Source organism: Eschrichtius robustus, chromosome X, assembly GCF_028021215.1.
Source record: "Eschrichtius robustus isolate mEscRob2 chromosome X, mEscRob2.pri, whole genome shotgun sequence".
Lineage (NCBI taxonomy): Eukaryota > Metazoa > Chordata > Mammalia > Artiodactyla > Eschrichtiidae > Eschrichtius > Eschrichtius robustus.
In genome coordinates, this window is record NC_090845.1 from 64065753 (window position 1) to 64091925 (window position 26173).

Consider the following 26173-nt stretch of genomic DNA (forward strand, 5'->3'; position numbering starts at 1 on the left):
GTGTACTGCCAATGTTTTCTTCAAGGAGTTTTACAGTCACAGATATTATATTCAAGTCTTTAATCCATTTTGAGTTAATTTTTGTGTATGGTATAAGACAGTGGTCTAGTTTCATATTTTTTCATGTGACTGTCCAGTTTTCCCAACACCATTTATTGAAGATACTATCCTTTCTCCATTGTATGTTCTTTGCTCTTTTGTCATAAATTACTTGCCCATATATGCATGGGTGTATTTCTGGACTCTCAATTCTGTTCCGTTGATCTATGTATCTGTTTTTCTGCCATTACCATGCTGTTCTGATTACTGCGGCTTTGCTGTTTGAAATCAGGGAGTGTGATACTTCCAGCTTTGCTCTTTTTTCTCAGGATTACTTTGGCTATTTGGGGCCTTTTGTGGTTCCATGGGGCCTTTTGTGGTTCCATATAAATTTAAGAATTTTTTCTTCTATTTCTGTGAAAAAATGTCCTTGGGATTTTGATAAGGATTACATTGAATCTGTAGATTGCTTAATAAGGACATTTTGACAATGTTAATTATTCCAATCCATGAGCATGGAATATCTTTCCATTTATTTGTTTCTTCTTCAATTTCTTTCAACAATGTCTTAGAGTTTTCACTGTATAGGTCTTTTACCTCCTTGGTTAATTCCTAGATATTGTCATTTTGTTGTTGTTGTTGAATATCTTGCTCATGTATTTTTTAAAGGGATGATTGTAGATATCAAGTTAGCAGAGTACAGTATTTAGATTTTAGTGGATTATTTTAATAATTATCAATACACCAGAAATCGTGTTTCAAAATTTTTATTGAGGTATAGTTGATGTACAATATTATGTTTCAGGTGTACAACATAGTGATTCACAATTTTTAAAGATTATACTCAATTTATAGTTATTATAAAATATTGGCTATATTCGCTGTGTTGTACAATATATCCTTGTAGTATATTTATTTTATACATAGTAGTTTGTACTTCTGAATCCCTTACCCCTGTCGTGCCCCTTCCCCCTTCCCTCTCCCTACTGCTGACCACTAGTTTGTTCTCTATATCTGTGAGTCTGTTTCTTTTTTGTTATACTCACTAGTTTGTTGTATTTTTAGATTCCTCATATAAGTGGTATCATACAGTATTTGTCTTTCTCTGTCTGACTTATTTCACTTAGCACAACACCCTCCAAGTCCATCCATGTTGTTGCAAATGGCAAAATTTCATTCTTTTATATGGCTGAGTAGTATTTCATTGTGTGTATACATCTTCTTTATCCCTTCATCTGTTGATGGACACTTAGGTTGCTTCCATATCTTGGTTACTGTAAATACTTCTGCTGTGAATGTGAACATTGGGGTGCATGCATGTTTTCAAATTAGTATTTTCATTTTTTTCAGATATATAGCCAGGAGTGGAATTGCTGGGTCATATGGTAGTTCTATTTTTAGTTTTTTGAGAAACCTCCATATTGTTTTCCACATGGCTGCACCAATTTACATTCCCACCAACAGTGTACAAGGGTTCCCTTTTCTCCAGCATTTGTTATTTGTGTTCTTTTTGATAGCCATTCTGACAGGTGTGAGGTGATATCTCACTGTGGTTTTAATTTGCATGTCTCTGATGATTAACAATGTTGAGCATATTCCTAGTTTCTTAATTTCTCTTTCTGCTAGCTCATAGTTAGCATACAGGAATGTAACAGATATTTATATTTTGATTTTGTATCCTGAAATTTTACTGTATTCATTTATTATTTCTAATAGTTTTTTGGTGGAGTCTTTAGGATTCTCTATATATAAAATCATGTCATCTGCAAATAGTGACAGTTTTACTTCTTCCTTTACAATTTGGATGCCTTTTATTTCTTTTTCTTGCCTAACTGCTCAGGCTAGGACTTCTAATACTATGTTGAATAGGAGTGGCAAGAGTGGGCATCCTTGTCTTGTTCCTGATCTTAGAGAGACAGCTTTCAATTTTTCACCACTGAGTATGACGTTAGCTGTGGGTTTGTCATATATGACCTTTATTTTGTTGAGGTATGTTCCGGGTATACCCACTTTATTGAGTTTTTATCATGAATGAGGGTTAAATTCTGTCAAATGCTTTTTCTGCATCTATTGAGATGATAATATGGTTTTTAATCCTTCATTTTGTTAATATGGTGTATTACATTGATTGATCTACAGATGGTGAACCATCCTTGCATCCCTGGAATAAATCCCACTTGATCATGGATGGTGTATGACCCTTTAGATGTTGAATTTGGTTTGCTTTAGATGTTGAATTTGGTTTGCTAATATTTTGTTGGGGATTTTTGCATCTATAGTTAACAGAAATACTGGTCTGTAATTATCTTTTTTTGTGTTGTCTTTGTCTGGTTTTGACATCAGAGTGATGTTGGCCTTGTAAAATGAGTTAGGAAGTGTTCCCTTCAATTTTTTGGGAATAGTTTGAGAAGGATAGATATAAAATCTTCTTTGAATGTTTGGTAGAATTCACCTGTGAAGCTGTCTGGTCCTGGACTTTTGTTTTGGGGGAGCTTTTTTGATTACTGTTTCAATCTCTGTAATAGTACTTGGTCTACTCAAGTTTTCTATTTCTTCATGATTTGGTCTTGGAAGGTTGTATAATTCTAAGAATTTGTTCATTTCGTCTAGGTTGTCCAATTTGTTGGTGTATGGCTGTTTAAATATTCTCTCATAATTCTTTGTACTTCTGTGGTATCCATTGTTATTTATCCTCTTTCACTTCTGATTTGTTTATCAGGGCCTTCTCTCTTTTTTTCTTAGTGAGTCTAGCTAATGGTTTGTTGATTTTGCTTAACTTTTTAAAGACAGCTCTTAGTTTCATTGATCTTTCCTATTGCCTTTTTAGCCTCTATTTCATTTATTTCAACTCTGATCTTTATTATTTCCTGCCTTCAATTAACTTGGGTTTTGTTTTTCTTTTTCTAGTTCCTTTAGGTGTAACGTTAGACTGTTTATCTGAGAGTTTTGTTTCTTTTTTTAAAAAAATTCTTCTCTACCTGTGGGCAGGGGATGGGGTTTCCACTGTGTCAGGCCCCACCTCAGAGCTGGCCAGGTAACACTAGGATGGGACATCTGAGTTCCAGTGACTCCCCTGGCAGCAGCAGCTCTTTGAGGGTCCTATGAGTCTGTGGGGGTCCAGCTCCTGGCCCAGGCCAACATTTGGTCCTGGAGCTTGGGCTCTGGTTTCTGGTGCTGCTCGGTTTTCTTGTTTCTTGAGGTAGGCCTGTATTGCCATAAACTTCCCTCCCAGCTTTTGCTGCATCCCACAGATTTTGGAATGTCGTATTTTCATTTTCATTTGTCTTCAAGTAATTTTTGATTTCTCCTTTGATTTCTTCGTTGCCCCAATAGTTGTTCAGTAGGATGTTGTTCATTCTGCACATATCTGTGATTTTTCCAGTTTTCTTCTTGTAGTTGATTTGTAGTTTCATTCCATTGTCATCAGAAAAGATGCTTGATGTGATTTCAATATTCTTAAATTTATTGAGACTTGTTTTGTGTCCCAAAATATGGTCTATCCTTGAGAAAGTTTCATGTACACTTGAGAAGATATGTGTATTCTGCTGCATTTGGATGGAACGTTCTGTACAAATCTATCAAATCCATCTGGTCATAAGTTTCATTTAAGACTGTTGTTTCCTTGTTGACTTTCTGTCTGGATGATCTAACCACTGATGTAAGTGGGGTGTTAAAGTCCCCTACTATTATTGTGTTGCTGTCAATTTCTCTCTTTAGGCCTGTTAATAATTGTTTTATATATTTTGGTGCTCCTATGTTAGGTGCGTATATACTAATCACTGTTATGTCTTTTGATGAACTGTCCCTTTTCTCATTATATACTGTCCATTTTTATTTCTTGTTACCTTTTTTGGCTTTATTTCATCTGATATGAATATGGCTACACCTGCCTTCATTTGGCTGCTATTTGCTTGGAATATCATTTTACATCCCTTCCCTTTGGCCTATGTTTGTCTTTAGAGTTGAGATGTGTCTTCTGGAGGCAGCAAATAGTTGGGTCTTGTTTTTTAATCCATCCAGCCACTGTGTGTCATTTGGTGAATTCAACTTATTTATATTTAGGCTGATTATTGATAGATGAGGACTTAATACTGCCATTTTATCTTTTGTTTTCTGGTAGCTCTATATCTCCACTGTTTCTTTTTCCTTTTGTTTCTGTTTGCCATTTTGGTTTGATGGTTTTCTGTGATATTTTTCTCAGTTTCTTCTTTGTGTGTGTGTGTCTGTATTTTATGTTTATTTTTGTGGTTACCCTGAGGTTTGTATAACATTTCTCATAGATAAAATAGTCCTTTTTCTGCTGATAGCATCTTATGTTCACTCACCTATATGAATTCCATCCTTTTCCTCCTCCCCTTTTAGTGTTTTTGTTGTCTCAAATTATCCCTTTTTATGGTTGTAGGTTTGTTACCAAAATAAGATAGCTATAATTATTTTTCTGCTTTCTTTTTTTCCCTTTAACCTTTTTAATAGTGTTTAAAAATCTATTCTGATAAAGAGCTGCAGTTTTCTGATTCTATTTATCACCCTGCTTAAAGTTTTGTGTATTTTTGCTATTTTGTTTCTGGTAGAAGAGCTCTTTTCAATATCTCTTGTAAGGCAGGTCTAGTGTTGATGAATTCCCTCAGCTTTTGTCTGGGAAAGACTTTATTTCTCCTTCATATCTGAATGATAATTTTGCTAGATAGAGTATTCCGGGGTGACAGTTTTTCTTTCAGTATTTTGAAAATGTCATTTCACTCTCTCCTGGTTGTTAGGGTTTCTGCTGAGAAATCTGCTGATAGCCTAATGGGGGTTCCTTTGTAGGGTACCATCCTTTTTTCCCCGGCTGCCTTTAAAATTCTTTGTCATTAACTTTAAAAAAAAAATTGTATTTATTTGGTTGTGCTGGGTCTTAGTTGCAGCAGGCGGGCTCCTTAGTTGCAGCACGTGGGTTCCTTAGCTGCAGCACATGGGCTCCTTAGTTGCAGCACGTAGGCTCCTTAGTTGCAGCAGGAGGGCTCTTTAGTTGTTGCTCAATGCCTCCTTAGTTGCAGCATGTGAACTCTTAGTTGCGGCATGCATGTGGGATCTAGTTCCCTAACCAGGGATCAAACCCAGGCCCCCTGCATTGAGAGCATGGAGTCTTCACTACTGCATCACTAGGGAAGTCCCCCCTTTGTCATTACCTTTTGACAATTTTAATGTGTCTTGGAAAAGGTCTATTTGCAATGAGTTTAATTAGCTGTTCTCATTGCTTCATAGACTTGATTGTCCAGTTTCTTCCCCAAGTTTGGGAAGATCTCAGCTATCGTTTCTTTAAATAATCTCTCTGCTCTTCTTCCTCTCTTCTCCTTCTGCGATACCTATTATCCCAATGCTGCTTTTCCTAAAAGAGATGTGTAGCTCTCATAGGATTTCCTCTTTTTATATATGTCTTACTTCTCTTTCCTCTTCTACTTGTATGATTTCTAGGTTTCTATCTTTGAGCTCACTAATGCTCTCTTCCATATTGTCTGCTTTGTTTCCAATCCTTTCTAATGCATTTTCATCTTGTTTATTGTGTTCCTCGTCTCCAGAATTTCTGTTTGGTTCTTTTTTAGAGTTTCAATCTTTTTGGCAAAGTATTCCTTCTGTTCATTAATTTTATTCCTGAGCGCATGACACTGCCCTTCTGAGTTTTCTTGTATCTCATTGAGTTTCTTCATGATGGCTATTTTGATGGCTCTATCAGTTAGATCTCAGTATTCCATGACTTTAAGTTTGGCTTCTGGAGAACTGCCATTTTCTTTTTGTGATATAGTGTTACTGTGATTCTTCATATTGCTTGATGAATTGTTCCTCTGCTGGCATATTTGAAGTTAAATGACCGGTTAGGATTTACAATCCTTTCTTTTGCTTTCCAGTAGGTGGCGCTATCACACAAGTTTTTGGTTTCGCTGACCTGAGCTACCTCTGGTTATATTTGAGAGTTGGCACTTCCCAGCCTCCACCATATGTGTAACAGGTGTGGCTCTGTGCTTTTGCTGTTGCTTCTTATGCCTCTAGGCTTATTGCTGCATTGCTTCTGCCAGAGCTGTTGTCATTACTGGGATGGTGGGCTCTTCTCTTTTGTGGGAGATCCCCTGAGACACAGGCTCTGCTGTGGGGGGAGGGGAACAGTGTGAGAGGGGAAGCTGGGGTTGCACAGATGCCTCCACTGTGTCTGGTGCTCTCAGGCTTGGGGGCTCTGCCAATGCAAATAGGGGGGCCAGAGTCTGGGGTCGTGGGTTCCTCAGTGACTGGAGGGATGGGGTCCCAGGCCCCACTGTTGCTGCTGCCAAGTTACCTGTGTTGGCAGGCAGAGTCATGCGTGCTACTTCCGCTGCTGCTACTGGGTTTTCTGAAGCTGTGGGCTCAGCTGCCACAGTCAGAGGGCTGGGATTGCAGGTACCGACTCCACTGTTCCCTTGGTTCTGCCTTCTCTATGTGTTCCAGTTCACCCACCTTTAGATGTACAGATGTGTGGAATTGTCTGGCATCCTGTTGTGTTGGGCAAAGGCACCTTCGTTGTGTTGTGGATGTTTTACTGGTTGTAGATTCAAGGGGAGAGACAAAGGTAGCTTTTCACTCCACCATGTTTTTGACAGCACTCTCCTATAAAGTTCTTATGTTCCCAAAGTTGATTAACAACATAATATTTAAAAATTAAAAAAAATATTATGGAACTGAAATACTGAGTGTTTGAGGTGAGGCACAGAATCCCACTTCTGGGAACATATATAAGTGAACATACTTGGTGAAGAAATAGCCTGTTTTCCTTGGTGGAATTACAGCTGTCATTCAATATATCCTTAAAGCAACTTTGGGGCTTCCCTGGTGGTGCAGTGGTTAAGAATCTGCCTGCCAATGCAGAGGACATGGGCTCGAGCCCTGGTCTGGGAAGATCCCACATGCCACGGAGCAACTAAGCCTAGGCGCCACAACTACTGAACCTGAGCTCTAGAGTCCACGAGCCACAACTACTGAGCCTGCGTGCCACAACTACTGAAGCCCAGGTGCCTAGAGCCCGTGCTCTGCAACAAGAGAAGCCACCACAATGAGAAGCCCACGCACCGCAACGAAGAGTAGCCCCTGCTCGCCACAACTAGAGAAAGCCTGCACACAGCAACGAAGACCCAACGCAGCCAAAAATAAATAAATAAATAAATTAATTTTAAAAAAAGCATTTTTGCTATTGTGAAATTATTGCAATAATAGAATTATGAAGAGTCACTCATTTTATAAATCATCAAAACATGCCTTTCTTGACCTTCCCAGACAAATCTATTCTCTTTCTCCTGTACTTTGTACATAATGCCATTGTTATAGCATTTATAAGACTGTACTATAATTATTTGGTTATATGTCTATGTCTCTCACAGCATCACGCCCAGTGCCTGGTACATAAAAGTAAGCAATAGAGCCTTATGAAAAAATGAATGAATGAAGCGAATGAAGGAGCACATTTGGAAAATAAATATAACTTGTTACTTGAGTCCCTGAAATGTTTGTGCATTCATTAAACTGAAGTCCGGAAGACCTAGCAGTCCTTATTTTCTCTGGCTAGGAAATAATAACTTAGTAAGAGGCCCAAAACAAAGTGTAGACTTTGAAAAAGTAGTCAGTAAGGAGTTTGCTTCTGTTTGTTGGAGAGATCTGATGTGATGCAGGTAGATTCTAGGAATGAAGTCCCAGAGCTTGGAAGTTACCTATATCCTAGTAAGATTATGCTGAGTTTAGAACAATGGATGTGAAGAAGAAAAGGGTAAAAGGTATCAACTTTTAAGTGAGAGCCAGAGAGAATCACATCAAAGGCATCAATAGGACTTGCACAAACCCCAAACCATAGAGACTTCTCAGAAGGGCAAAGAAGATAGTGACTACAAGATCAACTAATATTCATGGAGTAAGATTTGGGCTAGATAGAGAAATACCTTCCTTACTTCAAGAGATTTAGTGCTAGGGGACTGGTATCTGGAGACTAGGAATACATTATAGTCTGAGGCTAGAGGGAATAGCCAAGGAGATTAAAAAAAACCCAGGAAGCAGGTTCTTGAAAGGACTGAGGTACCCCATCCCACCTAGTAAAGCATCAACCCAAATTAATCTCAGAAGTTTCAGAGTCTTGACTTGGCATTTACCACAAATAGGGTTGAGTCAGTGGAGGGAACCAGGGGTTCAGTAATTTGTACTATTCAAGCTAATCTGTGGCTAGGTTTTATTTATTAGGACCTGAGACCTATATTCAATAAACTTGATAATTTCTATGTGTTTATATTTTAGTTTTCCATTTTTCTGGTAAAATTTCTTTAGGAACTTCCAACTTTGCACTTAAATTAAAAAGAAAAGGGATTTTCTAAATTATAGCTAGAATGGAAGAGTGGGGGAAATCCATATATTCCTAAAGCCAGATGCAATGTTAATAGCTCTGGGAGCTCAGGTCCTGCTGGCATAAAATGTGGGTGCTAGGGAAGAGAAAGAACAGTCAGTATATGCTTGCCTCCTTTATCAAAGATAAGGTGACCATATGTGCGTGGGTTTATCTCTGGGCTTTCTATCCTGTTCCATCGATCTATATTTCTGTTTTTGTGCCAGTACCATACTGTCTTGATTACTGTAGCTTTGTAGTATGGTCTGAAGTCAGGGAGCCTGATTCCTCCAGCTCCATTTTTCATTCTCAAGATTGCTTTGGCTATTCGGGGTCTTTTGTGTTTCCATACAAATTGTGAAATTTTTTGTTCTAGTTCTGTGAAAAATGTCATTGGTAGTTTGATAGGGATTGCACTGAGTCTGTAGATTGCTTTGGGTAGTACACTCATTTTCACAATGTAGATTCTTCGAATCCAAGAACATGGTATATCTCTCTATCTATTTGTATCATCTTTAATTTCTTTCATCAGTGTCTTATAGTTTTCTGCATACAGGTCTTTTGTCTCCTTAGGTAGGTTTATTCCTAGATATTTTATTCTTTTTGTTGCAATGGTAAATGGGAGTATTTTCTTAATTTCTCTTTCAGATTTTTCATCATTAGTGTATAGGAATGCAAGAGATTTCTGTGCATTAATTTTGTATCCTGCTACTTTACCAAATTCATTGATTAGCTCTAGTAGTTTTCTGGTAGCATCTTTAGGATTCTCTATGTATAGAATCATGTCATCTGCAAACAGGAGGCAAGCATATACAGTGGAGAAAAGACAGCCTCTTCAATAAGTGGTGCTGGGAAAACTGGACAGGTACATGTAAAAGTATGAAATTAGAACATTCCCTAACACCATACACAAAAATAAACTCAAAATGGATTAAAGACCTAAATGTAAGGCCAGACACTATCAAACTCTTATAGGAAAACACAGGCAGAGCACTCTATGACATAAATCACAGCAAGATCCTTTTTGACCCAGCTCCTAGAGAAATGGAAATAAAAACAAAAATAAACAAATGGGACCTAATGAAACTTCAAAGCTTTTGCACAGCAAAGGAAACCATAAATAAGACCAAAAGACAACCTTCAGAATGGGAGAAAATATTTGCAAATGAAGCAACTGACAAAGGATTAATCTCCAAAATTTACCAGCAGCTCATGCAGCTCAATTTGAAAAAAACAAACAACCCAATCCAAAAATGGGCAGAAGACCTAAATAGGCATTTCTCCAAAGAAGATATACAGATTGCCAACAAACACATGAAAGAATGCTCAACATCACTAATCATTAGAGAAATGCAAATCAAAACTACAATGAGATATCATCTCACACCGGTCAGAATGGCCATCATCAAAAAATCTACAAACAATAAATGCTGGAGAGGTTGTGGAGAAAAGGGAACCCTCTTGCACTGTTGGTGGGAATGTAAATTGATACAGCCACTATGGAGAACAGTATGGAGGTTCCTTAAAAAACTACAAATAGAACTACCATACGACCTAGCAATCCCACTACTGGGCATATACCCTGAGAAAACCGTAATTCAAAAAGTCACGTACCAAAATGTTCATCGCAGCTCTATTTACAATAGCCAGGACATGGAAGCAACCTAAGTGCCCATCATCGGATGAATGGATAAAGAAGATGTGGCACATATATACAATGGAATATTACTCAGCCATAAAAAGAAACAAAATTGAGGTATTTGTAGTGAGGTGGATGGACCTAGAGTCTGTCATACAGAGTGAAGTCAGAAAGAGAAAAACGAATACAGTATACTAACACATATATATGGAATCTAAGGAAAAAAAAAAAAGGTCATGAAGAACCTAGTGGCAAGATGGGAATAAAGACACAGACCTACTAGAGAATGGACTTGAGGCTATGGGGAGGGGGAAGGGTAAGATGTGACAAAGTGAGAGAGTGGCATGGACATATATACACTACCAAACGTAAAATAGATTGCTAGTGGGAAGCAGCCGCATAGCACAGGGAGATCAGCTCGGGGCTTTGTGACCACCTAGAGGGGTGGGATAGGGAGGGTGGGAGGGAGGGAGACGCAAGAGGAAAGAGATATGGGAACATATCTATATGTATAACTGATTCACTTTGTTATAAAGCAGAAACGAACACACCATTGTAAAGCAATTATACTCCAATAAAGATGTTAAAAAAAAAAAGAACAGTCAGCTCTGACTGTTGGTCCTTCCCTCCTTGGTTGATTCCATCTCAATTTAGATCTACGTAACTGCCACAGAAGTTGAGTGTTTGGAGTAGGTGTTAGTAAAAAGGGATGGAGGCTGGTTTTGAGCTGGACGAAACTTGGCTTGGCTTTAATTACTAACAGACCACTCTTGGTGAAGAAAAAAAGTACACATACACACAACTAGGGTTTGTAAGTGGCAATCTACGATGTAAGGTACATTCTTTATTTATAAATTTACTTTGTGGCTTGATTTAAGATTGTATTAATTTCCCATTGGTGCTATAACAAAGTAACATAAACTTAGTAGCTTAAAACAACATACACTTATACTCTTACAGTTCTGGAGATCAGAAGTCCAAAATGAGCCTTATGGCTACTATGACGTAAAATAAAAATCAAGTTGTCAAGCAGGGCTGGTTGCTTCTGGAGGCTCCAGGGGAGAATCTGTTCCTTGACTCTTCCAGCTTCTAGAGGATAAGGCTAACAGCCTTATCACTCTAATCACTTGCTTCTGTCATCACATCTCTTACTTCTCTAGTCTGATCTCCCTCTCGGTATCTCTTATAAGGAGACTTGTGATTACACTTAGGGCCCACGTGAATAATCCAAAATAATCCTCCCCACCAATCTCAATCTCCTTAACCTAATCACACCCACAAAAATCCCTTTTGCCTTAAATGGTAATGTTCACAGGTTCCAGGGATTAGGGCCTGAATATCTTTTGGGGCCACTATTCAGCCTTCCACAAGGGTGGTTTAGAAATTTTGCACATCCTTTTTTTTAAAGTTAACAATGTAGTAATTTGCTTAATGTGAAATTTGTAGTAACTTGCATAAATTTTTAACTTGTAGTAATTTGTTTAATGTGTCTATCACCAAATTTAATATATAAGTTGAATAAAAAAATAAGTACTAATTAAAAATAAGTATTAGATTAAGAAATGGAATTTTAAAATATTGTCAACTAATTCATTACATGACAAAGTATAAAGAGCTAAAAACAAGTTCCTTGGCTATTAATGTATATAAAGTTAGCATTTTTCAAAATGGAAATATAGGTCCCAAGAAAGGGGAGAAGAACAAGTTGGTTAAGCACATACTTGGAATGAAGATACAATGTTGCCTGATAACAGTCATGCCCTCTGTACCAAAGAGTTCATAAAACACACTGAAAATTATCAAGCCTGCTCAGGATATATAGGGTTAGAAACTTAGATTCCAGAGACTCTAAATTCCTTTTCAGATGCAGTTTAACAAAGCAATACAAGATCAAGACAAAAATAAAAAGGAAGGAAACCAGCCTGTATCAATAATGCTTTGATTCTAGCAGGCTGGCCAATCTCCTTACCTAGGCTGGAATAAATGTGGCTGAGAATACAAGCTGGTTGTACTCTGATGGGGTGCACCTCAGCAATGGTCTCCACATCAATTCCCTTGTCCTTCAAAATGGCCTTGATTTCTTCTGTCTCAGCTAGAATGGAAACTATAGGAAAGAAAGAAGATGAGGTCAACAGAAAATTTTATTTCAACAGGAACCTAAAGATCTCTCGAGCCACACGATATTTTTTTGAAGGGAAAACAAAAGGAAGGTAAGGAAATTAACAGTTATTGTAGACTTGATGAAACAATCATCATGCTTGGTACATAATGATATTATCTAAATGGAAAAGGAAACAAGATTTCATGATTAGAATATTTAATTCTGTTTTTTGTCTAAATACCTATGTGCTTCTAGAGAATGCCACACTCACTTATATCTGGGATTCTATGTTTAAATAGAAAAAAAAAGACCAGGGACAGCATTATGAGGATAATAAAGAACACCCTAATGGTACGAATTGCTCAAAGCTAGAGAACAGTAGAAGGCAAGGTAAATTCAGGATAAAGAATTGAGGTACCATATTTGAAACTCTGTGTAGTTGTTTTGGGGGATGGGGATAAGACTTCTCTAGACTCAGAGCCTGCCAAACCTGGACAGCTCCCTTTTCTTCCTCTCACACTCATGTCTCAGAAGTGGTAATCATACTCACAAGGGAGAAGTCCAGGTCACCTCACTGACTCTTCTGTTTATTCTCCCTCTGTGGGACTGATAACCTGTCTGGGGGCCAATAACCTAAATGGGGCCTCAGCTGGCTTAATGCTAAGCACCAGGGGCAAACATGCACCCTATTCCTGCTCCTCTAGTACTGCTAGATATGTTGAATTGGGTTTATGAGAAAACGAAGGTGTCATTTGGTTCATTCCAGCTTACAAGTATTGTATTTGTTGAGTTTTGGGGGCAAAAGCCTAGTTAACAAAGTACTACTCTGCATTCCTTTGCCATTATCTTTTGTGTATTTTTCTATCTTGGGGACCTCATGGTGTTGTGCTGCTGTGGTCTGGGGCAGAATATGCAGGGTATGGTGATTACAGAGTCCCCTGGAAATAACACCATCTTGATTACTTCTAACTGAAAACAACAAAGATTCTCCAGGGAAAATATACAGAGGAAGAATAGTGGGTTGACAAAAGTCCAGGGAAACACATGTGGTCATCCATTCATTCATTAATAAACATTTACTAAGCACTTAAATGGTAAGGTACTATGCTAGGCACTAGGGATTTAGAGATGAATATGTTAGTCTCTCCCTCAAGGAGCTCACAGTGTAATGAAAGTGACACACACATAAACTGATTATAAAATAACCTGCTAAGTAAATAAATGTATGCACAGAACATTGTGTGATCACCCAAGAGTGACACCTATCTAGTCTGGAGTTGGCAGGGGGAAGTTTCAGAAAAGGCTTCCTGATGTCTAAGCTGAATTTGAAAGAACGAATAAGTTAGCCAGGAGAAAGAAGGTAATAGGAATGGAGAAAGACATTTTAGGTAGAAGATCCAGAGTGTGTGTGTGTGTGTGTGTAAGAGGTGGGGTGGGGACTACATGCACTTCAATATTGCTGTAGCATGAAATACCTTGCACAGCAGAAAAAAAACACAAAAGCAACAAACAACCACCCCACCAACCACCAACAAAATGAATCTGGAAAGGCAAATAGGGGATAGATCATCATGGAGAGCATGTGCGTCACTTTAAGGAATTTGTATTTTATCCTTGGGTAATGACTTCCAAATTGCATTCTCCTGAGCCTCAGGGTTCTGCAGAGGGCAATGCAGTTGGTAGCAGGAGTAAAGGGGACTAAAGGAGAGGCAAATGAACAACACTCTGGGGTCCCAGGACTACTTTCAACCCCAACAACTCAGCTTTTTGTTTATGTTTTATCAAGTATGTAGAAAATGCTTATTTGGTACCACCTATGTGTTAGGTACTGCCATATGCTAGGGATACAAAGATAGACATGATCCTTGGAGAAAATGACATTGACACTGAGTCTTGCTAGAGTGCTGAATAGGAGTTATTCTGGTGAAAGTGAAGGTAAAATTAAGGGAGAAGCTGTTCCAGACAAAAGAAATAGCATAGACAAAGGCTCAAGGGCAACAGAGAACAAGGCAGATCTAGGAATAATAAAAAGTTCTTTACAGTAGGAGCATGGAGTGTGAAGCGGCAGTGGTGAGAAATGACACTGAAGGCGGGGTCAGGGAGCAGATCATAAAGAGCCTTGTAAGCCATGTTAAGAAAGTTGGCAACAGGAAGCCCCTGCAGAGCTGTAATCAGGGGAATAGCATATCCAGATCACCATCTTAAAAGGAACATATTCATGTTGATGACTAAAGAATAAGCTGATATACTGTAGTGGACCTACACTGAAGACAGCGAGACCACTTCAAAATTTATTGCATTAATGCAAGGAAGAGATGCTGACTACTTACATTAGGATCATGACATTGGTACTGGATAAACTAGATGGATTTCTGAATTATTCAGAAGGTAAAGAAATTGGGACTTGTTAACTGACTGAATGTAGGAGATGAGAGAGGGAGAGATACCGAGAATGATTCCACATGTGTTTATTTGTGTAACTGAGAGAAAAGTGTGCCATTTACTGACATAGGCAAATAGGGAGAAAAGCAGGCACAGATGATGTAGAACTAGGAGAGTGCAGCTGATTGATTTTAGACATGTTGAGTTTAAAGTGAATGTGATATATTCAGGAGGCATTAGCATAGAAAGAGATGAGATGGGTCAAGGAGAATATATAGAAAAGAAGAGAAAAGGACCTAGAATATAACCTTGAGAAATTTCAACATATAAGATATGGGCAGATGATGAAAAGCCTGGGGGCGGGAGTGAGGGGTTCTTGTCTCATGGCTTATATGTTCTCTATGGTATAGGAGGTGAGGTCATCTTCTGAGAGGGGAGAAGTTAGGAGGCAGGAAAAGGGAAAAGGTTAGGAATGGGAGGAGGCTGAGAGACAATAACAAATATTCTGAATAATGAGAGCAGTGGGCTACGGGCAAAACTCCCAGGAATACCAGCAGTTAAGGGGCAAGGGGAAGAAGAGGAAGCCCAGAATGAGACAGAAAAGTACAAAACTTAGGTTGAAGGAGAGCCAAGGGAGTATGGTATCACAGAAGACATGGGAGTCAAGAGTTTCCAGAAACATAAACAACAAATGAAACAGAAAGATCCACTAAGAAGTGGATTGAAAAATATCTACCAAGTTTGGCAATAACTTAAGCAAAATCACTTTCAGAGGAATGATAAGCTAGTTGTAAAGGACTGCAGAATGAATGAAATGTAAAGAAGTGGAAGTTTGGATGAGAAAGGAAGGATAGGATAACTAGAGGGAGATGAACATGTCAATGTATTAAAAATCAGAACCAACAGAGAAGAGTTTGAAGATGATAAGAAAGAGTAGGTTTCTAGGAAGGCTAGGGAAGAGGATAGGATCAAGCATCAGAAGAAAGAGTTGGTGCTGAAGAGGAGAACAAAACAGCTTTTCTGAGACTCAAGAAAAGGAGGCAAGGTTGGGTGAAGATATAAGTAAGACTGTGGTGGGGGGTTGGGAAATTGACAAAGATCAGAACATTAAGATTATCCAGCATAAAGTAGCAGGCCAAGAATGAGGCTGAAAACAAGCAGTGGGGTTGAAAACAGAGAAGGTGTGGAATAGTTGAGGAGAATGAAAATGCTGACTAACAGTAAGAACAAGGACTAACAGGAGGCACTGTAGGCCTAGTTAAGTTGGAGACTGTGGATTTACAATGCTACCACTCTGTTCATTTGTGTGATTTTTTTTTTTCTAGAAGATTTTAGCAGGCCAGGTATAGGATCAGAAAATATAGAGAGTAAAACCGATCTGGGGCTATGATTTTTCTGGTGGGTGTAGCAGAAGTTTGGTGTGCTGGTAATTAAGAGATTTAGATGACCAACCGAAAGGTAGGGAAGGGTAGACTAGGAGAAAATAGACACAAGTGTAATGGGTGGGGGGGAAGAAAACTGAAATAATATGCAGTTATGACTGGTGATTGGGACTTTTGGGAATGGAATATCTGAGGTGAAACAGTTCTAAAGTTTCGTCCTAAAAGTGAGTGGAGTAGAGACAGAGGGAAGGGTCACTAGGGTTCTAGATATCCAAGAATTTTGAGGCTAAAATATTAGATGGCACTTACTCTGATGCTGAAATCTAGCACTATGATAGGAATTGGGGAAGAAGAGGAAGGCTATGAGCCAAGCCTCAAAGTCTCTAATGAATTAATGAGAGTAACCAGGAGACCAATATAGCCAGATGGCATAAGCCTCAAAGGAGAACAAGTTTTCTCATGGGAGGGGAAGAGTAATGGTCTTTTATATAACGTTCGCTATGTACAGGAATACCTCAGAGATGTTGCAGGTTTGGTTCCAGACCACTGCAGTAAAGCGAGTATCACAATAAAGCGAGTCACACAAATTTTTAGCTTCCCCGTGCATATAAAAGTTATGCTTATAGAAAACAAACTTATGGTTACCAAAAGGGATAGCAAGGTGGCAGGGGGGAGATAAATTAGGAGTTTGGGATTAACATATACACACTACTATATATAAAATATTGATAGGTAAACAGCAAGGATCTACTGTATAGCACAAGGAACTATACTCAATATCTTGTAGTAACCTATAATGGAAAAGAATCTGAAAAAGAATATATATATATACACACACACACACACACACACACATACACACACACACACACACAACTGAATCACTTTGCTGTACATTTGAAACTAACACAACACTGTAAATTAACTATACCTCAATTAAAAAATAAATAAATAAAACCAAATGAAAAGAGTTATGTTTACACTATACTTTAGTCTGTTAAGTGTGCAACAGCATTGTATCCAAAAAGACAATGTAAATGCCTCAATTAAAAATACTTTATTATTAAAAAATGTTAACCATCATCTGAGCCTTCAACGAGTCACAGTAGTAACATCAAAGATCACTGATCACAGATTACTATAACAAATATAATAATAATGAAAAAGCTTGAAGTATTGCTAGAATTATAAAGTGTGACAGAGACACGAAGTAAGCAAATGCTCTTGGAAAAATGGTGCCAATAGACTTGCTTGACACAGGGTTGCCACAGACCTTCAATTTGTAAAAAACACAATATCTGCAAAGCACAATAAAGTGAAGCACAATAAAATGAAATATGCCTGTACATTGATAAGCAAAGACTACCTTTATGACTACCTTTATCCTATCCTACCACATAGGATGCCAAGTATAAGAAGGTTTAGAAAATACTAAGGATTATTTTCTATATAGAATCAACTCCAATGGAGGTTGGGGTTGAAATGGAGACATTTCAGAGGGGCTTCTCAGGAGGACCTAGTACCACATTGGATAGTGTTTCTGGGGAGTCAAAAATCAACTGGAGTTTTCTACCCTAGGAGAGTAGCATAATAGTGATGTCACTGAGAGAGTTAAGGAAGGTGGCAAGATTTGCTTTTCTTGGGAGAGGTAAAAGAATAGGATGGAGACAAAAAAAGGTCAGTTTTGCATTTGAAGTATAAGTGATGAAAATGTTGTGTATATATATTGGGACTAGACTTCCTAAAATGTTTATACAGCTTAGCCCAGTGTTTTGCATAGAGTAGATAACCTCAAAATTTAAGTTGATTGCTAGGAACAAAAAATAAAGATTTGGAGTACTCTCTAAAGAGGTAATAGTTGGAGCCATGGAAGCAAATTTATTATGGAGGAGGCAGCCCTAGCAAACACATGCAGGGTGTAAATACAGAAAGACAAGAGTAAAGACTAAGTACACAACCATTAGGAGGATATGAGAAGAAAGAAGTACTAGCAGAAAAAGCACAGAAGGAACGCTCAGAACAAAAGCAGAGATAATTAGAAGGCTATAATATCATCATGGTGAAAAGAAAAGAGTTTCCAGAAATAAGAAGTATTAAGAGAATCAGATAACATCCTTTGTTAAGCATTTGTTCATGATTAAGATTAACAGAAATCTTGAAACCAAACAGAGCCAAGTTTATACTATACATTTTGAAGCCTAACAAAATACATCATAAAGAATAAAGTCATCATTTACTGGCCCAAACCAGACCTTTAATGTAAAATTTCTGCTGCTGGGAATAAGAATACATACCTTGAACCACAACATCTGGCTTTGGTACAGTAGAAAACCTGCGATTCAGGGGATCAATTTCTCCAGGAGCTAAAAATCCCTAAAGAAAAACCATAAAAAGACAGATCATTATATCTCCAAAAGAGCTAATATTTGAGGAGAAACAACATACCAGTGCCAAAACCCCATACCATAACATGTGAGAGGCATGTATGGAAAGGAAACAAATACCTTTACTGTATGAAAATGTTTGAACTCCTGAATTCACATCCAAATTAATTTTATCTGGAGTTAATTTCTAGTGGCTGCCACAAATTATTTTTTTGGAAATAGATGGGGTATAAAAGATAAACAGAAAGTTTTCTAGTTATACCTCCACTTTCTCTGGATGCACATGATTAGACAATCAGATCACAATGCTTCTAATCAATAATTTAAGTCATTAGTCCTGTTGCTTTCATATTTACTCATATGCTTGCTATGATTTCTGCTTAGCAGATATCTTTTGACTTGAGTTTCTGTCTTTGATGAAATGTGATGAACTCACCCACTTAGCCCTTAAGAATACCATTCACCTCCTCATTTTTTCATAGCATTAATTTATTCTAGTTGAATGAGAAAGTCACCAGGTAAGGATTATTTCAAACAAATCATTCTGCACATTATTGCTACATTTATAATAATGTCAACTAAAGATAAACTTTATGCTGTACACCTGAAACTCATAGTGATATGTCAATTACATCTCAATAAAACTGGGACAAACAAAACAAAGCAAATAAAAACAGTGCCAGAAAGTAAACAGTTATACATAAACAGGTCCAAGAGTCTGGCTCAGAAAGGAAAGCTAAGTCCCACCCTAGATCCTCTAGGAGCCTGGGTTATAGCTTACCTTATATAATAACCTATAATGGGGAAATAGATTTGTCAGTAAAACTGGAAAACTTTGAGAAAGGGAACCCTTCTTATGGTTCAAAATGTCACAAATAAGCTGACATAATGTAAGAAATTCCCAAGTGCTTCATTAAGAGCTGTCTCAACAGAGTTTAATATAAGGAACATTTAAAGGGCCCCTTATCAACAAACAAATAAAAAACTATGATGCTCCCAAACACTTGTCATGGTACCTAAAATTATCAGTTTATTTAATTAAAGAATGAAACATTATGTTGCTTGGAAAAGTTAGCACTTAAATCCATTATAAGTCATTACTATCCAAGCACAATTGCATTCGCAGTCACCAGACAGGCACTAGGGGGAGTTTTGAAAAGGAACTATCTAGGGTCTGATCCCAGAGCAACTTCAAGTACAGTACCAAGGTAGGAACCCCTGGGCAAGCATGACGGACATGGTTGCCAGGGGGAAAGATTTTTGCCAAGGATTGGCCATGCTCTCACTCTAAGAATCTGGAGGAAAATCTGTAATTAAGGCAGAATACAAAAGGCAAAAGATATATCCTTCAGATATAATGAGCTACTCACAAATCTGATTGTTATGGTGACTAAAGCAGAAAAATGGAAGAGCCTTGAAGTTTCCCCTTACCTCTGTCATCAAGCTTCCTAAGATGTATAGAGACTGACCCCACATATGAGGCAGCTTGCCCATGGGGACTCGGTCCACAGTGTGAGGATTTTGATATTCTTCATCAACCTAAAAAAAAAAAAAAGATAAAGAGATAAAGGAAAAGAATAGAAGGGTTAGGGCTTCCCTAATGGTGCAGTGGTTAAGAATCCACCTGCCAATGCAGGGGACATGGGTTCGAGACCTGGTCCAGGAAGATCCCACATGCTACAGAGCAACTAAGCCCGTGTGCCGCAACTACTGAAGCTCGTGCTCCTAGAGCCTGTGCTCCACAAGAGAAGCCACCGCAATGAGAAGCCTGCACACTGCAACAAAGAGTAGCCCCCGCTCACCACAACTACTAGAGAAAGCCTGCACGCAGCAATGAAGACCCAACACAGCCAAAAATAAATAAATTAATTAATTAAAAAAAAAAGAATAGAAGGTTTAAAATACTAGACAACAAAAAGCCCGAGTCTAGATTGTGATTCATACTCTATAAAACAGTCACATATGCAATGCACTGAAAAGTCAAGCACTATGACTACAGTCTAGGGCAGTGCTCCTCTAACTGTACATGGACACACCACCTGAGGATCTTGTCCAATGGCATATTCTTACTGAGTAGATGTGGGGGAAGGCCTGAAATCTGCATTTCTAACAAGCTCTCAGGTTATGCTGCTGATGTTGCTAGGAGCTTAGTCCACTCATCCCCACCAGCATGGAAGATTGCATCTCTCCCCCGGCTAATGCTCTTTTGCAATGGAGAAGAGGAACAATGGTAGTCTCAACTGGCATTTTGAGAAAATGGAGACATACCTCATTCTCCAAGCCTGATCTACTCAATTAATCCCAGATGACTAGCCTCAAAGCAGAAAATATCAAATACTGAGAGTTCACACAGAAAATTACTCTACTTGGGCCTACTGATCTCCATATCATTCTCAACCTTAAAGTTTGATTTTTTAAAAAATCAATCTCAGAACAACTTATTTATTTTTTTAAATTGAGGTTTGGCTGACATATAGAAAGGCCATACATATTTAACATATGCATCTTGATGAGTTTGAGGACAAATATACACCCGTGAAACTACCTCTGTAAGATTTGATCTTGCCCTCGCCTTGCCCAGCAACAGTGCCATAACTGTCTGCTTTATAAATATACTTTCAAACGAATAAAATCATATTTTGTTCTATACCTAAAGAAAGACTTTAGAACATTAAAATCAGAAGATTAAAAATTATTTGACTCAAATAAGGCAGTCCTTTTGAGGTACTGCTCCTCTTCTCCCAGCTCCATGTTATGGCACCGTCCAGCTTACCTTGTCAGGAGGAACACTGTACAGCTCTGGCAGAAGTGGGACTCCATTTTTGCCTTTGATGAGGACTGCTTCAAGAGCCTCTCTGTATTCTTGAACCTGTACAGAAAAGAAAAGGGGAACAAAATTCATAGAGTTCCCTTTGGGGATCTAGGGGAGGGTTGTAGCCAAAGAAGGTCCTATTGCAAAGGGGTATATTCACCTAGTGAAAGGAAAGAAAGGGAAGTAGTATTTACTAAATGCTGATGGAGGCCAGATACTATGCTAGGAGCTTTGCATACTTTTAACGCATTTAATTTTTTTTAACATCTTTATTGGAGTATAATTGCTTTACAATGTTGTGTTAGTTTCTGTTGTGTAACAAAGTGAATCAGCTATACGTATACATATATCCTCATATCCTCTCCCTCCTGCGTGTCCCTCCCACCCTCCCTATCCCAACCCTCTAGGTGGTCACAAAGCACCGAGCTGATCTCCCTGTGCTATGTGGCTGCCTCCCACTAGCTACCTAGTTTACATTTGGTAGTGTATGTATGTCCATGCCACTCTCTCACTTCATCCCAGCTTACCCTTCCCCCTCTCCATGTCCTCAAGTCCATTCTCTACGTCTGCATCTTTATTCCTGTTCTGCTGATGAATGCATTTAATTTTAATAACCATCCAGGTGTGTGTAATTAAAGCCTTTTTACAGGGAAATTAAGGCTCAAGGAGGTTATGAGCTTCTGAAAGATCATACAGCGAGTGCAAGGATGAGCCCAGATTTGAGCCCAAGTCAGCCTGCCTCCACGTGCATGCTTCTACCCACTGTGCACTACACTGAGTAGAGCTTCTTGACTTTACATGTAATTGCTTTTAAAACTGTATTTTCCCTGTCAAATTAAGTTTCTATTATGATCAAGTTTACATTTTTTTGCTTAACAATTTGCTGTAGATTAGTAATAAATAAAAAGCAAAAAAAAAACCCACTATAATTTATGGTGGAAAAAATATATAGTCAGTTCTGCTATGATAGTTGTTTTGAAAACACAAATTTGTTCCAGTGCATTTGATATATTAGAGAACAATTTGAGCATAACATGAATTTCACATCTGCTTACGCACAATTTCAACCTGAGAAGGCACTCAGCTGAACTGAGCCGTGTAAGAATACACAACACACACACATGCACACACCTCAGAACCATGAACCACAACCCATCCACATGTGGTGTTACAACTTTCCATCCAATTTCAGATAACTCTCCTACCACTCCCGAGCTGCTCTCTTCTCATGGCCGACTTGGCTGCATGGCTCTGTGCCTTCCCTTCTATTTAATTTCCCCTTCTATTCCCTCCTTGCCCTATTTTTTTATTCTTCCTCTCTGTTTGATATTCTTTTTTTTTATTTTCTCTTATGCTATCTCTCTTTTCCTCTCTTCCTCTGGCATGTAGGGTGGTGAGCACGGGAGCCCTGCAAGTGAGGTGGTAGGAACATGGTTGCACATATCCACAAGAAAACTTCAGGTGTTTTTCAAGGTACAAGTGCCATATCTTTGTGGTATTTATGTATTTCTTAACCATTTAACATGTATAAAGCTGTGGCACTGTTTTTTTTCAATTATGAGAAAACCGAACACTAAAATAAAATTATATTTGAAGTATGAAACAACAGTTAATCCAAATTTTTAACAATGATATTAAATTTTAATACACATTTTAATAGCAGCATATTATTTTATACACATGATCTCTAATTTAACATTTTGTTCTTTTTGAACATTTCAATTACCACCAGACTTAATTTGTATGAATGTAACAGTGATGAGCAGCATTGTATCTAAATGTATGCCACCCTTGAAATAATTTTCTCAGAATATAATTTTTGAAAGAGGAATGAATGAACATTTTAAAGCCATTAATGCCTATCTGTGGTACTGTTTTTATTAGGTTCCTATCATTTTGTATGTATTTCTGACAAACTTTTTAAGTGTTTTCCCCAACCACATTTTCCCATAAGCCCTATAGTTTATACTTCTCAAATATGCAGAGCATGGTGATTTTTAGGGAACATCTATGTGTCTCATTATAGCCAAACTGACTGCACCGTGCACTTATCACATGTCTTCATCTGTGAAATTCAAAGAATTTTAGGGCTTTCCACTTCTTCAATGAAGAGAGAAAAACTATTCTCATCATATGTACAGGCATACCTTGTTTTATTGCACTTTGCTTTATTGTGCTTCACAGATACTGCGTTTTTTTTGTTTGTTTGTTTTTGTTTTTGTTTTACAAATTGAAGGTTTGCAGCAACCCTGTGTTGAGCAAGTCTACTGGCACCATTTTTCCAACAGCATTTGCTCATTTTGTGTCTCTGTGTCACAATTCTGGGAATTCTCGAAGTATTTCAAAGCATGTACCAGCAAAAAGATTATGACCCATGGAAGGCTCAGATGATGGTTAGCATTTTTCAGCAATAAAGTATTTTTAACTAAGGTATGTACATTGTTTTTTTAGACATACTGCTATCGCACACTTAACAGAATGTAGTGTAAACATAACTTTTATATGCACTGGGAAACCAAAAAAATTCATATGACTTGCTTTATTGAGATATTTGCAATATTTGTGCTGCTCTGGAACTGAACCTGCATATCTCTGAGGTATGCCTGTATAGCGAAACTGAAGAAGTCAATGACAGTACTTGGACTACTCAGTGGTCAGCAGCAAAGCCAGGAAAAAAAAAACAATAAAAAAGAATCCAGGCCTTCCAGCTCCTTTTTCTCCCCTGAGAGTTCAAAAAACCTGAATATGCTTTGTACTTAGTTGGCACATTTAATAAATAAATCTTTCTTTGAGCAAGCACAGTTTTTGAGAAACAATTTTGTGGAATTTGAGAAGGACTGAGAAAAATGGTAGAATCAAAATAGGGTGGTCAAGGGACTTCCCTGGTGGTCCAGTGGGTAAGAGTCCGTGCTCCCAATGCAGGGGCCCCAGGTTCGATCTCTGGTCGGGGAACTAGATCCCACATGCATGACGCAACCAAGAATCTGCATGCTGAAGCCCGCATGCCGCAACTAAGAAGCCCGCATGCCACCAACTAAACATGCCGCAATGAAGATCCTGCGTGCTGCAACTAAGACCCAGAGCAGCCAAAATGAATAAATAAATAAATAATAAATATTTTTTAAAAGTTTGGTTTAAAAAAAATAGGGTGCTCAAAATAGGGCAGGTATCTCTATTATTGCTTATCTTATTTCTTGCTCAAATAAGGATGCTCTATATAAAGCTTAGAGTAAAACGGCACTTTGTGCCCCTGAAACTTTGGTGTAACCCTATTATTTAAACTCATATTGGCAGTTACAGATTACTATTGGCCAAAGTATTCAAATTACACAAAACTGTATTTATGTAGCCAAGTATAAATGACTTCCAAATGTGTTGGATTTATGTCCAAGTTTAGAACATAGCCAATTTGCAGAATGCCTGACATTAAACTAACTTGATTAAATTGTCCAGTCACAGTTTTCCAACAATGGTTTCTAAACTACTTTATTCATGTAGCTCAAAAAGCAATGATGACTATATTTTGGGGGGTGAGGACAGGGTATAAGTGGGTTGTTGTTTTGTTTTTGCTGAAGTCAGAATATCATTTCCAAGATTTATTTAAAAAAAAAAAGACATACAAAGTCAGGAGGTAAATTCAAGTACCTCTGATGACTAAGGCAAGTATACAGGACTTGCTATTCTGCTTTCTATATTTATTAAAAGTCAAGTCTGAGTGATACCAATATCCAGGTCTTCTAACTCTTAACATGCACCCTCAACTACTAGTCTCTAGAAGACAACTCTGTCTCCTCCCTATTAGGGAAGACTTCCATTTGGACACAGGGTCAGCACAGTCATTAACTGAAAGAGGAAGACATAATAACAATCTGCTAAAAAGCTCTTTCCCCAGTGCATTACCTGTTCTGCATTCCCACTAAATACCCCATCAAGGATAAAGTATGTCCAGAACAATGGCCATTCACACTCAATGTTTTCAAATAACTTCAGCTCAGCTGGTTCATAGTACAGACGATTGGGATCCTGGTAAAAACACAATAAACAAAGTCTGTCTTATCACTCCAAGGTCAGACTATATCTTTAGTTCAGAGGTCTTACAACACAGCCTTTCACCACTGATAGTTTGTTTCAGAGAAGGCAGAGCACATACACACTCCCCTCCTTTAGCAAGTACTTTTGTCATGTGATTCTAACTAGCAGAACTGGGATAATAATGATACTACAGGCAGGTGTATGAGGAAGTGAGACTAATTTGTAATAAGCCTGAGTTTGGTTTTGTACTTGTTCAGTTTGAGGTAGCAGCAGAACATACAAATAGAAATGTTCAGAAGGACAGCAAGAGATGAGGGTTTGGGAATCATCCTTATAGAGGTGACACACGAATCACAAATTATGGATGTAGTACCTATATATAATGAACAAGCAGCCCAAGAACAGAATCTTGGTAAACCCTGAGTTTGGTGAGGGAGGACAGAAAGAGGAGAAAAATTAGGATGGTGTAGAGTTGTGGAAGTTAAAATAGGAAAAGAATTTCAAGAAAATGTAGGGGTAGGTAATAGTGATGTACTATAGAGAAGTCAAAGAGAATAAGGACTGAGAAAAGGCTACTGGATTGCTTACTTAGGAGATTATGATGATATTTCAGAGCACAATTTTAATAGATTGGTAGGGGCAGAAGTCAAAAGGCTTAAAGAATAAAATGGAAGACAGGAAGTAAACCAGAAGAGTTTGAGCTCGGTAATTTAAAAAAATTATAATGGCTCTCAACCAGCAAACCTGAGCCTTAAACGATGTTTACATTGTCAATGAAAGTGGTTACCGACCAGTCATTCCCTTTTAATAATACTAAATTTTCTCCATGGATATTTCCAAGGAGAACTTTTGACAAGTGGAACAAAAGGAAGTTAACTTTTCAAGATCAAGTACTGTTTAGAACTAACCAACTGCAAAAGGTGGAAGGGATCCAAAAGGATCTACTGACAGAAAGATTTTTCCCTTTGTAATAATTAAATATTTAGGGGGGAATATTTTGAGACAATGTAAATATTCTGTTTCTGCATAAACTT

The 26173-nt window shown here is 38.0% G+C and overlaps 1 protein-coding gene across 4 annotated transcripts in view; it reads right to left on the reverse strand.

The window, feature by feature from the left end:
• Positions 1-26173, reverse strand: part of PHKA1 (phosphorylase kinase regulatory subunit alpha 1) — a 144172-nt gene that overhangs the window by 77900 nt on the left and 40099 nt on the right. For 3 of the 4 annotated variants that reach the window (XM_068533264.1, XM_068533263.1, XM_068533262.1), the window contains exons 10-14: positions 25008-25130; positions 21069-21164; positions 19727-19834; positions 18206-18284; positions 12016-12150 (exon numbers count right to left, since the gene is read on the reverse strand). In XM_068533264.1, the coding sequence (XP_068389365.1) occupies positions 12016-12150; positions 18206-18284; positions 19727-19834; positions 21069-21164; positions 25008-25130 (541 nt within the window). The remainder of the gene's footprint in view (positions 1-12015; positions 12151-18205; positions 18285-19726; positions 19835-21068; positions 21165-25007; positions 25131-26173) is intronic. The other variant, XM_068533265.1, reaches the window with a different exon arrangement.